The sequence below is a fragment of the Schistocerca nitens genome, chromosome 4 (assembly GCF_023898315.1).
Source record: "Schistocerca nitens isolate TAMUIC-IGC-003100 chromosome 4, iqSchNite1.1, whole genome shotgun sequence".
In the NCBI taxonomy this organism is placed as follows: Eukaryota; Metazoa; Arthropoda; class Insecta; order Orthoptera; family Acrididae; genus Schistocerca; species Schistocerca nitens.
The window spans coordinates 328,840,475-328,856,295 of record NC_064617.1 but is presented as its reverse complement, the minus strand read 5'-3'; the positions used below and the strand labels follow the sequence as shown (position 1 = coordinate 328,856,295).

The following is a 15,821-nucleotide window of genomic DNA, read 5'->3' as shown; positions in this document are numbered from 1 at the left end:
CTAGCCACTCAACTTTACAGAAGTGGTTTTCACCCCAATTACAAAAACTGAGACTATTGGTAATTACTTGTCATGATAAGGTCAAAAAGGGAGCAGTAGACAAAGAAACTTACAAAAACCTGAAAAGAAAATATAGATCTGAAATTAAAATAGCCAAGTGTAAGGGAAATGGTGATTTCATTAAAAAATCACACAATAAATGTAAGGCTGCATGGAAAGTAATAAAAGCAGAGCTAGGTATGGATATAAACTACAAAGACAACACAAATGCTGCTAACGTCACTGCTGATGATTTCAATCACTTTTTTGTCAACTCTGCCAATCTTAGCCTTCCAACCCACAGCAACCAGAATTCCAATTCAACACATACACCTATTTCTCATCCCATATCTGGCAGAAATTTTCAACAAAACATTACAAACATAGTGTCAGCTTGTAAATGGAGAGAAGTACAAGTAACTGATATAATTAAAGCAACCTCTAAATTAGGATACTCTAGATCTGAAGATGTGTATGGCCTGTCAAACTATGTAATTAAAAAAGTTGTAGATCTCATAACTTATCCTCTTTGCATACTGATAAACTGGATGCTCTCGAGTGGACACTTTCCAGAATGTCTCAAAAAAGCAGTTGTCATACCGTTATACAAAAAGGGTGACAAGTCCTGTATCAATAATTATAGACCAATTTCACTTGTGCCTATTCTCTCAAAAATACTAGAACATTGCATACTGCAGCAAATATGCATACACCTATCAGACAATAATATATTAAATGATTCTCAGTATGGATTCAGGTCAATCTTATCAACAGTCAAAGCAGTTGAAAACCTTATCTCTTTTGTACTAAGTGCATTTGAGTCAGAATTATCTGCTGAAGCCATTCTAATTGACCTGAGTAAGGCTTTCGACTCAGTTAACCACAAATTATTATTAGATAAACTGTGTTGCTATGGAATCAAACACTTGGAACTCTCACTAATTGAATCATACCTCAGCAATAGAAAACAAATAGTAAAGCATAATGACCAACAGTCATAGACTTTAAGTATAAAACGAGGTGTTCCTCAGGGCTCAGTGCTTGGCCCTCTACTATTTATATTGTTTGTAAATGACTTTCCGAATAACTTACCCTGTAAATCTATCCTCTATGCTGATGACACAACATTAGCTAATTCTGGAAAGGATATAAACATATTGAAGGAGGAAAGTGAAGAGTGTCTCAAAATATCTAATATCTGGTTCAAAGCTAATGACTTATCTATGAACCATGAAAAGGCTGTCAAGATAATCTTCAGTTTATCAAACAGTAACATGGATTTATCATCTGTTAAACTACTAGGAATACACATTGACTCAAAATTAACTTGGGACACACATACAGGTTATGTATGTCGAAAGCTATCACGAGTTATCTACCTACTAGCCAAACTACACACATGTGTTACACAAGATTTATTGCTTCAGTCATACTATGCCTTCTTTCATTGCCATCTACAATATGGCATTCTTTTATGGGGTAACTCTCCAGGAGCCAAAAAAATTTTCACTTGGCAGAAGAAAGCAATTAGACGTCTTTACGGAATCACTGACAACAAGACCTCATGTAGACCTTATTTTAGAGACTTAAAAATTCTCACAGTTCCATCTCTTTACATATATTGTTGCCTATTAAACATAAAAGAAAACTTAAACCACTACACTATAAGGAAATCAGTTCATCAACACAATACTCGACAAACAAATATGATTGATATACCCACAACCAGGCTTAAGAAAACCCAATCTAGCTATGAATACATAGGCATAAAATTATTCAACACTTTGCCCGTACAGGCACGATTGGTATCAATGGATATTTTCAAAACTAAAACCAAAGTGTGGATGAAGAAAAATACTTTCTACAGTGTAGAAGAATTTCAGAATAGTTGTAAAGATGATCTAATTTATTGATAAACTTAGGCTTAATGTTATGTATAGTTATGGATGTAGAGGCAGCTAGCTATAAGCTAATAGGGTACAACACTGTCTTTTTTTTTCATGTAATATTTTTGGTAAATGAAACATAATGTACAAATAGCTATAATACTTAAAATGCTATATTTTTACTATGTAATATTTTGGTATGTAAAACATAATGTACAAATAGCTGTAACTCTTCTGACGACATTGATTGCATGTTAATGCTGAAAGATGGATAAAATAAATAAATAAATAAAATAAAATCTGATAATTACTCTCCATCCAAAGTAACATGCTGGCTATGAAAACTATTTTTTAATACAGATCATACCTCAGGAAACAGAAGCATTTGTAGATGCAAATGCCTGATAAAGTCAAGATTTTAAGTTCTTCAACATTTCCTTACACCCTTTTTGTCTCACCTATTATGATAGTGGAGCTTAAAATTTTACTCTACTGTATCATTGTCAAAAATAATAGAAGTCCACCTATTCACACACAGTTATGAGACAAAAAAGTTAATAAACTCAACAGAGATTGTAGATTTCATTGGATTTTTACTAATGATCTCTGTACTACATGGGTGGAGAACTCTTGCCTTGGAGCATAGTACTTATGCATTCCTGCTGCTTCCTATCATCTGCATTGTTGGCCATGTTGTATTTGGGGAAAGTTTTAAGTTGTATGTTAGTGAATCAGGTTTATTTACTTATTTCTGGGACCGAGCGAGGTGGCGCAGTGGTTAGCACACTGGACTCGCATTCGGGAGGCCGACGGTTCAATCCCGTCTCCAGCCATCCTGATTTAGGTTTTCCGTGATTTCCCTAAATCGTTTCAGGCAAATGCCGGGATGGTTCCTTTGAAAGGGCATGGCCGATTTCCTTCCCCATCCTTCCCTAACCCAAGCTTGCGCTCCGTCTCTAATGACCTCGTTGTCGACAAGACGTTAAAACAACATTAGCCTAACTTATTTCTGGACATAAATTTTACCAACATTAATTTTTGTGTCATTTTAAACTTGTACTTACTTTAATCATTTAGTGAATACAGTTTATTTACTTATTTGTGATCACAAATTTTACTGGCATTAATATTTTTGTCAGTTTAAGCTTATACTTGCTTATTGTCAGTAAGGGCATCAGAGCAAATGATGGCAGATTTATTCAACGGGCATTTGCACTGTTAATGCACTTTTTTATGAATTACATAAACTAAAAACTTTGCTAATACAGATTTCTATTTAATCTCATGCCATTGCTCTGTGTATCACATTGTATTAGTGAAACAAGCAAAATCAGTTTTATGATTAGCCTGTCAATGTCTGTGCCACACTAGCACTTTGAAGTGATTCACCTTCACTGTCACTATCTTTAGCACTAATTTTAAACAGCTCATTTTATTCTTCTAGAGAAATCTGAAGCATGCAATATCAGGCTCATGTGGGAAAAGAATTGGAAAGTATTTTCTTCTGCATTCTAATGACACTTCAGAGTTACCACATTGCTGTTAGACACGAAAAGAACCTTTGGGTGACATACTGACGCAGCTGCATTTCAACATCTAGTTTAGGTAAAGCTCACTGGTAAATACACAAATACCAACATGCATTGATTTGATTTCAATTTGGTTTGATTTTAACAGGGAAGCTAAAACGGCTTAGGTCTAACCCACCACTGCCCACACCGAAACTAAGTTTATTGTGTGGTATCGCCCCTGTATCTAGTAAAGCCAACCAATGCCCTTAAATAGTGCAAGGAGTCCTTCTACCAGTTTTTTGTTAGGTAAAATTTCTTTAGGTCTAGTTGTCCCAAAGATACTGTATCTTTTACTCTCCAATGCCATGCATTTGAAGATTAGGTGTGGTGTGGTTTCTTCACCCTCATCACAGATCCCACATTTAGGTTTCTCTTCCGTTATACTCATTGTGTGTAGGTGTTTTTTGAAATTCCCATGGCCAGTCATCAGTCCAGACATGAATTTGATCTCTTTCCTGTTCAATCCCAGGATTACAGAGCTTCTCTTAAAACATGGCTTGGGTGTCATTACCTTACCATATTTTTGTTTATGGACTTTGGTCCAATATCCTACATGCTGTTTCCTAAGCCAGTTCCATAGTTCTAATTTGATCATAGCATTGGTGATTGTCAGGACAGGTTCCAGTACAATAAATGGAGTTGTTGCTCCCCTCATAGCCAATCTCTTGGCCACAGATCCCTGAGTGGCCAGGGACCCACACTAGGTTTACCCTATTGCTACCCCTAGCTCCACCAGAGGCCTGTGGCATTCTACAACAATCTTAGATCTTGTTGCAGGAGCTGCCAATGATTTTAGGGCTGCCTGGTTGTCTGAATAGATGTAGATGCTATGATCCTTGTAGCACCTACACATATTCCCCTCTACAGATACCCTGCTTGCAGTAATTTCAGCTTGGAATACAGAGGCCAGTTTTCCTAGAGAGATGATGCCCTCCAGTCTTGTCTGAACCCCGTACACCCCTGCCCCAACACCGTGGTCTATTTTTGACCCATCAGTGAACCAAATGATGGCCCCCGTATGGTGTCGAACTGTTTTTTTCCCTGCTTCCAATTATTATATTGTAAGGCTTGTCGAAGCAGTTGGGAGTTGTTATATAGTCGGCAGGCATTTCCCCAGCCATTCCTATATTTACCTCACTCACTATGTTAGTGTGTGATTCTGAATATCCAAATGAGACCCAGTTTTTGCCAGTTTTAAGTCTGTGTGCCCCAGCTGCTGCCTCCAACTTTACCCAAAGGTGTAGTGGAGGCATGTCCAGCATGGCTTCCATTCCAGTGGTTGGTGTGTTGCTAATTCCGCCTGTTATGGCTAAGCAGGCTAATCTCTGCACCTTAGCAAGCTCCTTAGCTGCAACCCACTGTTCTACCTTCTTCCACCACACTATGGCTCCATAGGAAATCCTAGGTCTGACTACTGTGGTGTATACCCAGTGCATACCCCTGGGGCTTAGTCCCCAGTTTTTGCCACAAGCCCTTTTAGTACTCACTAGAGTACTTTTTGCCTTGGAGCAGATAATCTTAATCTGAGGGGTCCACGTTACCTTCTAATCTAAGGTTACCCCTAGATATTTCTCTATCCCCTTCACAATTAGCTTTCATCAAAGAGCTTTAGATTCCAACTTGAGTGTTGAATATGGTTCTTCGTAAATGGCACCACAACAGTCTTCTTAGGATTAACCCTCAGATCCTGTTTAATGCACCAATTTTGCACAATGTCCAAACCTCCTTGTGCCATATTTTTGTGTCAGTAAATTTGCCAAGTATTACTATGACAAGGTCATCTGCGTATCCTTGGCAGAAGCATTGTCTGGAATTTAATTCCTCAATGAGTTCGTTCACCACTAGATTCCACAATAGAGGAGACAAAACTCCTCTAGTGGTGTTAATTGCCATCTTTTCATTCATCATGGTAGCCTCCACTTTCCTTCCACTAAGCATGGCCATGGTCCACCTGCATATAGTGGTCCCCAGGTCATGCACCTCTGCTGCCCTTACCATGGTATCGAAGGTCATGTTACTGAGGGCCCCCTCGATATCCAGGAAGATGCAGAGGGCTATTTCTTGGAATTGAAGTGCTTTCTCCGCCTTCCCAACGAGTTGGTGGAGAGCTGTCTCACATGATTTACCTGGTTGAATATAGAGGGGTCCTCCTCTCCCCAACATATACGTTAACCAGTTTCTCCAACGTTTTGAGAATGAAGGAGGACAGACTGATTGGTCTCATATCCTTGATCAATTCTCCCTGGCTTTGGAATGAAGACAACCTTCACTGCCCCCCCCCCCCCCCAAGCATTGGGAATGATTCCTACTGCTAGGCTAACACTGAATAGCCTGCATATGACTCTTATGAGCTTCTTTCCTGCCTGTTGCAGGAGAGCTGAAAAAATTCCATCGGGCCCAGGAGACTTCAATGGTTGGAATGCTCCCACTGCCCATTGTGTTTTATTAAAGTTCACACACTCCTTGGCCGATTCCCAGTCCTCTCTTCGAGTGCCTGAGAACCATTATCTCTCTGGGATCACATTCTAGTCTGTGTTGTCCGGCAGAGCATATTGAGGAAAGTGAGTTTTGAGGAGCAGTTCCAGCATCTCATGTGCTGTCTTTGTATATTCCCCATCCTCCTTCCTCAATGTACCTCCTAGATTGGTTGGTACTCTAGTGAGAATTTTGTTAAGTCTGGCTTGTGCAGCTGTGCTCTCCACGTCCTCACAAAATGGCTTCCTGAATGCCTTCTTTGCTTGTCTGATTGCAAGATTGTAGTTGACAAAGGCCTCACGATATTTAGCCCATTGTTCTTTATGTCTCTCAATATTAAACAATCTCCATACCTGCTTTCTTTGCATTTCCAAATTATTATTCCACCAAGGCACACTCCTATTTGTGCACTTCTTGGTGATTGTGAAGTTGTCCTGATAAGAGGTCACTGTGGCAGAGGTAACAGCCTCTGCTACTTCCTCAAATTCTACTGGATTCATTGTTGAGGTTTTAATTTCTGATAAGTCTAAATCAAGGTCCCTCCTATATGTCTCCCAGTCTGTTTTCCTGGGATTTCTACACATCATGGTTTGTCTCCCATTTCAACCTTGAATTCAATGTACATGTGGTCCGATGAGTATGGCTCCAACACCACATGCCATTGTGTGACATAGCTGCCCATCCATCATGGAACTAAAGGTAGTGTGAATTATTTCTTCCCTTCTGCTATTATTGAATGTAGGTTCATTGCCCCATATTCAGGACCTCAAAGTTGTTGGCTAAAAGAAATTCAAGAAGGTACTCACCTCTACTGTTGGTGTCCTTGCTGCCCCACACTAGGTTGTGGGCATTGGCATTGCATCCCACCAGCAGTTGGTCACCTTGCTGCTGACAAGTCTCTACCAGTCTCCGCACCTCCAAGGGAGGAGGAGACCTGTCTTCGTAAGGAAGGTATGCTGAAGCCAAAACAATTTCCCTCGTGATACCTTCCTCACATTGCTGCATTTTAATGGTCACTAAGTCCCTAGAGCAGAAATCCATCATTAGCATGAAAGAAATTCCATTTCTTACATAGATGCATGGTCTGGACTTTCTTAGATTACTAGCATAAATCAGCTTACCTCCAGTGTCACCAAGGCCCAATACACCCCATTTATATAAATAGGGTTCTAGTATCAGGGCCACATCCACTTTCTGCCTCCCCATGCAGTGACTCAGGGCAGCAGAGGCCACTTTACTGTACTGCTGATTAATCTGCAGCATCTCCAGTCTCCGTCTTGCTGCCGACTTTGAGGTCTTTGAGAACCCTGACAGTGACCTGCGAGAACCCTTAAAACAATTTCAGGTCCTGCTCCCACATCGCCTTCAGGGACTTCTCTCTGACCCTCACTACCAGGGTTCGTCCCTCTGGTGCAACCATCTGGTTGATCACTGTCCAATCTTCAGTCAAGACTTTTGGGTTCTAGGCCCCTGTTTTCCTCAACAGAGTCTTAGGAGAGACTTCCTTATGGATCTTTGGTATCAATATTGATATCTTTGCGGCCTTAAAAAGCTCTGCTGCCATCTTAACCAGCAGCTTCGCATCTTCCCATGGGGGATATCATGTGTACCTTGTCTTTGAGCCAGTCCACTGTGTGCACCCCCTCACAGACAAAAATGAAGGCACCACGACCTAGATAGATCCTCCTGATGTTGGGTCCTGGGCCAGTGTCCCCACCAATCTTTTCACCCCATCTGTACCAATTCCTCCTGCTGTGAGGTAGTGGCCCCAGTGGATAGCCTTACTGGATAACTGCCATCCTAAAAACCGAGACCGCAGTACTATAGGTCTGTTTCCCTATTTCTTGCCTCGGTTTTTTCTGGACTCACTTATCCAGGAAGGAGGGAGTCATAGATTCCTCCTTTATCCACTTGCTACCTGTCTTTGACGTAGTGGGGGTCTGTGTATTCCCTTCAACCTGAGACAGTTTCTTCCTGGGAGTCTTAGGTTCAAGTCCCTTTAATTCCCTCCACTTGTCTTTAGGAAGCCATTCTTTCCCTTCCTTTTTCCTCTGTTTCCTGAGTAGTTTCCTTCTCTGGACCCCAGACAAGCCTTTGATCTTAATCTGGTCTAGCTTCTCGGTTTCAGTTCCCACTTCTGGCTCAGGTCTAGACCCTGATTCAGTAGTGGCATGCCTTACATTGGTACTGACCCCAATGTTTATAAATCTGAGGTCTCAATTTGCCTCTCAGTTAGTTTTTCTTTGTTTTCTTTAGTTGTGTCCATATTGGTCCCATGAGATTTGGGGATCTAAAAGGTCCATGCCACAAATACCCCATGCGGTGTAAGGCTAGTTACTCAGGGAAGTCGCCCGGTATCCCTGAGGCTCCATTTGTGACACATCTTCCCATGTGCCATTCACCCCTCGGCATGGATTGCAGCACCTTGGGCTGTGTCAGGGAGTTGGGTAGGACTAGGAGTGGATAGGGACGAAGGGATGTAGTGGAACACTCTTAGTCTGATCCATCAGCTGAGGCCTTTCCGGCAGTAGGTCCTCTACCTTCGGAATAGCCCTCAGCTTCACACAGATATGCAAGCCTCTCCACCCGCACAGACAGTGCTTCGTCAAGGTGGTGTCCCCCTGAGAGGGACATGCATTACATTACCAGATATCTGCCAAAATGACTTTCAAAATGTCTGATTACTTCAAGTTTCATTCATCTGTAAATGGCTACAAATGTTTATCTGCCATATTTGCAAATACAAGAAAGGTCCAATATTTTATAAAGTATCCTACCCCTCCATAAAAGTCTCCCAGAGACTTTCCAAAATACATATTACTGCACCTTAACAGATTACAGAAAGCTGCCACTACTGAGTAAGGTATGAGATTTGTGAACAAATGAATGAGACAAATGATTGCATTCTTTTCACCACTAAATTCACTTAAATCACTTCCACATTGTAAATTAAATGCTTTTATCTTTGTAAATGTAAGTACAATTGCAGAAAAGTCACTCATGATTCGTATTGCAGGAGAACCACTCATGTTTCATGTTTGTCACAAGAGGACTGGTGTGACATGAAGAGAAGGGAAAGGGGAAACTATCACAAAACTATCTCTTCTCACTTTAAGCTTGTAAATGTTGTTCTCTCTATTTTTTAAGTTTCAGATTTTTCTAGTGTGGGGTGGAAAGGGAGGGTATCCAGTGTTATATTTTCTAATGCTGTACAGTGTGCATTATTGTTGAATGAGACTACATGTGGCTGGTACCAGTGTAACAGCAGGAGCTATGTTTTCATATGGAGCTGGCTAGAAGGTAAAGCTGCTAGTAGCAAAAACAGACATAGAAACAAATTTGTTAAAATGTTCTGTTTTCCTGTCTAAAATTTGGTACTAGATGGCTACTGTGGTTGCTTATATAGCAAAGTTGACATTGGGTCTGTTACTGCATTATTATCCTCATATTTTATGCCTGGTCTCTGGCCTCCTGTGTTATCTTAAGTTGATCTATATGTCTTCAAGTTCTTTATATGTCTGATTTCTACACTAAGTTTTAATTTATTATTCTCTCAGGAACGCCAAACCGTGTGAGAAGGGAAGGTCGTGGGTCACTTTTCACAAGCCAGACAAGTAGCGTCACGGAGGCAGCATCAGATGAAATAGACATTGATATAGATGAGCCTCAGAGAGTAACTACGTATGTATCTCTTTTATTTATTTCACATTAGTTATGAATAAGGTAGTTTTCATTCTCTTCAAACACACTTTTGTCTCATGCAGTTAGCAACTTGTTTTTTTTATGAATTTAATATTCTCAGTTACTGGTATTAGTATTGATAAGCAATTGAGAGTTGGCTGTCATATGGATATTACCACTCCTTTCATTACAATCAAATGTTTCTGTGATAATGACTAGAACAATACAGTGTAGCAAGTAAATGTTATTTTGCCAGCCTAGTACTGGTAATGTGCTACAGAGACAGTTGACTTGTTTTCTACTACACATAACACTGTTGGTTGAAAAAAATTATCACCACCAATATTTGAGAGGTTAAGGGGTGCTATACAGTTCCTTGTCAACAGTCTGTGAACTCATGCCCTTCATTAAATTCAAGACTTCCATATTGTATGAAGTATATAACTCAGTTCAGGATGGTTGTCACCAAATTGCATATGTTAAATTTCCTTCACCTGATTTGAGTGGTCTAGGGGTTTGATGCGGTTAGAACAGATTTACTCCCTCCACACCATGGTTGTAGTGTGGGCAGTAATTGGCTGCAGAATACTGATCTGCTTTTTATGTTTTCAACTCCAGTACTGGCACTTACACTTATTTCATTTTCTGGTATGTTTGCATCACTCATCACAAGACTGTTATCAGTCCATCTCAGAAAAGTAATTTTTTTCTGAAGTTTATGCTGCCTGAAGAGAACCCTATTGAGTTATGGAAAGATTTCTGAGGGAGCAGTTTTTGTATGATCATGCCTCATTGTACTAATAAGAAATAAGTTGTGCTCCAACATCAAGTCCAAAAGAAGTAGAAAAGTATAGTGCTCCAGATAAATGCTGCTTCCTGTTGAGCATTGTTTTTGGTGACTGAAGTGCCTAACATTATGCTGCCTCATGTGTCACATTTTCCTGTACAGGAAGAGAACTTTACTAGGTAGCAGATAGGCTCTGTGAGACACCAAAACATAAAACCAAATCTTATAGGTTTGCCTATAATAAACTGCTTCATTGAATGCTGCCTATAGTATGTTTCCATGACCTCGTCCAAAGAGAAAGTGGAATCTGTATGTTTAGAATATTCTTTGAACTTCTTATTTACATCAATCAGCTGCCTTAATTTACACATTTCATCAGATGAATTTTAATATCCCATTTAGGGTGACGCACACTACAAGCAGAGAAGTGTGTCTAAATAGTCAAGAACAATAGAACTTTATGACTTACACAGAGACATTTATTTCTGGATAGCAAGTGAAAGAACAGATCCAACACAATAACAGTTCTTGAAGGTACAAGATGAGTACACAATCTGTCACAGTGTGAAAAAACTGCCAAAGACAAAATCCATATATGGCACACTGACGATTTCAAGGGTTTCAACTGGCATGTGCTGCATTCTATCGGATAGACTAGTAGATCTTCTGATGTCCTGTGTTATGATTGGAGGGACTGGAACTTGCACTGGCTGGTGAGGTGTTAGGCAGCATCCTATATGGCCACTGATGGGGGAATATGAGAAAACTGTGCTAGCATCGTGCTCATGGAAGCGAGTCAGTGGCAGCAACAGCAGCACTTTATCCAGCAAATGTGGCACTCCCAGGTACTGCAGTGACTGTTTGCAGATAGGATGGAGCTGTGGTTGAGCCGCAAGTGCCTTGACAGGGCAGCAGCCAGAAGCACTGTTGTGTGGCAAGTGGCTGAATTGTAAGCCACCAGCCAGATGCCACATTCACATTCCATACAGAGGAGATGGTGGAGCCATTTCATCATGTAGATACAGCTGTGATGGAGACCACAGCCGAGTATGCAGCATCCCTTTCCTCTACAGAGGAGATGGCTGTGGTGTAGATGACAGCTGTAGATGCAGCATCGTGTTTTCCTCAAGGGAGAAGTTGGGAGGAAGGGGCTAGGACATGACCAGTATCTGGAAAGATTCCTGGACAAGGGCATGGCAAGCACCCCGTGCAGGGGCTGCAGTATGTGCTGTGTGGTTACAACACAGGTTGGCCAGGAGGATGTCTGCAGGATACTGATGGCAAATGGGAGACAGGTGCTCAAACCAAAGGTAGATGTGAGGTTGCTGATAGGATTGGCTAGATAGTAATAACTGGAGAGGACACTGTGATAGCCAGGTCTTGATACGACATTGCTAGGAGAATGTCCCAGGAGGTTGCTGGACACTTTGCTGCCAGCAGTAGGAGGAACCCAAGACACTGAGACCCTCTTGGAAGGAAGGCCTGCAGGCTTATGTCAGGTACCACAAGCAGCTTTGGACACTGTAGGTGGAGGGCGGTCTCAAGACATACAGGGAGGTGGATGAGTTGAGGGGCAGATCTGGAAAAAGGAGATACATTCATGGCCTTCTTATAGAAAGGACAAACAGATGAATGAAGGGGGTGAGACATGGTGTGGCCAGGCCTTGCAGCAAAACTTCCAAGAACAAAGAACAGGGTGTGCAGAGAAGTCTGTGAGGCTGCATGAGACGACCACAGTGAAAGGCATCTGTGGGCCAGTGACCAGGCCGGGGGAGGCCTGGCTGGTTTTCATAAAAGATGGAATGTGTTCTGTGCAAGGTGCTTTCAAAGAAGAAGGCGAAAACATGAGATGGGTGAGACACACACTGAGAAGGGAGAGGGACAGGAGAGGAAATAGAGCTGAATGTCCAAAACGGGCAGAAGAGAAAGCCTAACCAAAGGCAACTGTCTGCAGGAGACAAGGCATCGTCAGCAGAGGACACAGTGTCATCACCATCAGACCAAGAAGGAAATACCATGAAGAGAACATGAGTCAAAGGCACTGGTAGTAAAAGGGCATGACCAGTGGATGAGAGCATCAAGTGGGCCAGCAGTGAGGAAACATTGGTGGCACTGGAACCCAAATAGGCACGTGGAATGTTAGCAAGGGTGCCAGCAGTGCTGGAACTGGAAGAGGTGCTGGGGGTGATAGCAAATGCACCTGTGGTTCTAGAGGTGCCAGTGCTGGATCAGGTGACACTGGAGCCATTTTACTATTGTTTTCAGTTTTCAGGTCATTTAATTGTCCTTGCAGTGAAGTAAATTTTTCGGTTAACTGATCATTAAATGCACTAAATTTGCTATTGTTATCTGTCGTCATTTCCTCTAGTTTTAGCAAAACTAACTGCAGAATATCAGTTTCTACTGTTTCTTTGCTTACTAAGATTTCACTCAGTTCAAACAAGTCCGGGCAAGGTACTATAGCCTTCACTTCTACATCACTACTACCCTCATCTCTATTCATTTTGTTAATAAGCATATGAGTCCATAAACAAATTAATTTCACAAATAGTTTGTATTTATCCTTCCTTTTTGATGTCCCTGGTTGTAGTTGTAAAGCCCTCTTTCATTCGATCCGGTCCGTCATTGTTGGTAGTACATCATCACTGTTGATACGACTTTGTTGAGCATCTCTAATACACCTTTCTTTGAGTGATCAGAAATCTATTCATACATAAACTGTGAATTACATGAATAAATATCCCTTCCTCTGCAACAGACAAAACTTCATTATCTGTCAATTGATCCCGGACAATGCCACCAGTTGTAATCTATTCACCCCCTCATATCATTTGTTGATTGTCTCTGTTTTTATAGTTAACTTTTTTAATAAGCTTCAAGAGGAGTAAGATTTACAGTAAAATTTTTACTAATCTTCTTTTCTTGTAGTTGGCTCCAGTTCTTCGTGTCTAGGTGCTGAATCTTGAAGGTGAAATTTTTGATATTATAGGATCTCTTGGTTCCAGTTCATATAATAACTTCTGAAGATTTGCTTCAGCAGTGATTTCTGTTTTTATGTTTATCTCACATTTTTTCTATAACACACTGTCTTTACAATTTCCATTTCAACAAAACTGAAAATGTCATTGTTACTGCCAAAATTAAAAACATGTCCGATCACATCAGAGGCACACCAACTATTAATCCATTTTGCAGTACTAACAATATTCCAAGGAGTTTACAAATTTTCTTGACAAATGACTTTCCACCAATTTATATCATTATTTTATAAATGAATCCAGAAATAAATTTAATAAATTGCACTAAATTGTGTAATTAATAATAGAAATTTTACTTGTGTCTAATATCTTGCAGTCCCAAATGTTTCTTAAAGAAAATTAATTTTAACTGTACATTCAAAGCTAGCACATATCGATTGTGACAACGAAAATAAAGTTATTTCTTTTTATACATTTTAGCCTGAAATATAATACATCATGTACAAAAACATATGCATTTCTTTTGGAAAACAGTTGTGATAATATTAACCTGTATAAATATGTGTAATTATTTTTTGTACAGACCACTTCTGTTGAAGAAAAGCAATGCTAGAGGAGGGTGTCCCTTTACAAGCAGCACAGAAAAAATAAATGTTAACCTTCTTGGCACTTTAGTATCCTGTTGAGATGTATGGCTAGGTAGCCAGAAACAATAGAACTTTAACACTAACTCAGAGAGTACACAAGTATGCAATTACATTTGGTTTTGGGTTGTAAATGAAACAGATTCTGAGTGAAAGCAACTGAAAACATTGGTGTGATTTGATGAGAACTGATCTAAGATAATAACAATTCTTGAAAGTACAAGCTGAGAAACACAGCTGTTTGCAAAACCCATACATGCTGCACTAACAGTGTTGAAGGTGTTCCAACTGGCATGCGCTTCTCTCTGACAGACTCGCAGTTCTTTTGATGTTGTGAGACAGCAAGGCCGAGATTGGAACTTATATTGACTGGCAAGCCACTAGGCACCATCCTATAAGGTTGTCTAGTTGAATAATACTAGAAAGTCTTGATGGTGTCACTTGGCTCACAGAAGTGCTGTATGTGGCAGATGTGATGCCCCTAGATACTGCATCAGCTGTCATAGGCAGGCTGGAGCTGCTAGTAAGTTGGCATCCCACAGCACTCTGTTGTGTGGAATCTGGATAGACACTAAGGCTCCAGCCAGATGCCAAATCCCTCTTCCTTGCTGGGGAGTTGGCAGGGCCATCTTGCTGTGTAGATGGTGGCTCTGGCAGAGGCAACAGCTGAGGCTGCAGTATGAATTAATTTCTGAATTATCACTGAGATGTAGAAATCCATGTACAGCTCATGTATTCCTTGTCATGGCTTTAGAGACAAGACCATTATTAGTATCCTTTTTAGTTTCCCAGTAAGTCTTTGAAATGGAAGTCTAACTTATCCAGACAGTAGGGAAATCCCGGAGTAAGTACACAATTTGTCTACTGAGATTTCTAAATTTGTGTAGCCTTTCATTGTAGATTAATTGATATTTTCCTTGTGAATGTCTGTCATGAAAGCATTGTCATACACCATTTTGAATAAATTGATATATGTGTTATTGTTTTTCTGTAATTTTTGGAAAACTGTTTATGTTGGATTTATATATAACAAGTCATGAACAGTATTGGTTCTTTCGTTCACGTGTTCTACACTTTTGTGACATATGTTCAGGGTATTTTGTCACTCATTATGCCCAACAACAGTATGTTTAATTGTCCTGATTTTAGCTTTTTGATATAGCAGTCCCTTACATAATTTCATGAAATGTATTCCTTCACCTTTATCACAATTAGCGTAATCCCAGTCACTATCATGTCCACTCGCTGGAGGATTCAGACACACCTCAACTTCATCACTGGTATAAGTTTCTTGACGTACATCACAATTTTCTTCCTCTTTCAATAATGCTAGCCACTTCAAGCAGTTTTCTGTACCGTCTGTACAGAAGAGAGTGAACTTCACACTATTTTTCACTGTATGATATAACATACATGAGTTTTTTGTCAGTTATAAAACAGATTGAGTGGCATTTGAATGTAAATTCTTGCAGCAGTGTTATTGTCAATCAGTTGATTTTAAATTGCAAATAGAACTATTATTTACAGAATGAGATTTTCACTCTGCAGCGGAGTGTGCGCTGATATGAAACTTCCTGGCAGATTAAAACTGTGTGCCCGACCGAGACTCGAACTCGGGACCTTTGCCTTTCGCGGGCAAGTGCTCTACCAACTGAGCTACCGAAGCACGACTCACGCCCTGTACCCACAGCTTTACTTCTGCCAGTATCTCGTCTCCTACCTTCCAAACTTTACAGAAGTTCTCCTGCGAAACTTGCAGA

The 15,821-nt window shown here is 40.5% G+C and overlaps 1 protein-coding gene across 1 annotated transcript in view; it reads left to right on the top strand.

The window, feature by feature from the left end:
• LOC126252283 (potassium voltage-gated channel subfamily KQT member 1-like) overlaps positions 1-15,821 on the top strand; it is a 307,638-nt gene that overhangs the window by 274,036 nt on the left and 17,781 nt on the right. Inside the window, exon 9 of the mRNA XM_049953157.1 lies at positions 9,529-9,652. Coding sequence (XP_049809114.1) covers positions 9,529-9,652 — 124 coding nt within the window. The remainder of the gene's footprint in view (positions 1-9,528; positions 9,653-15,821) is intronic.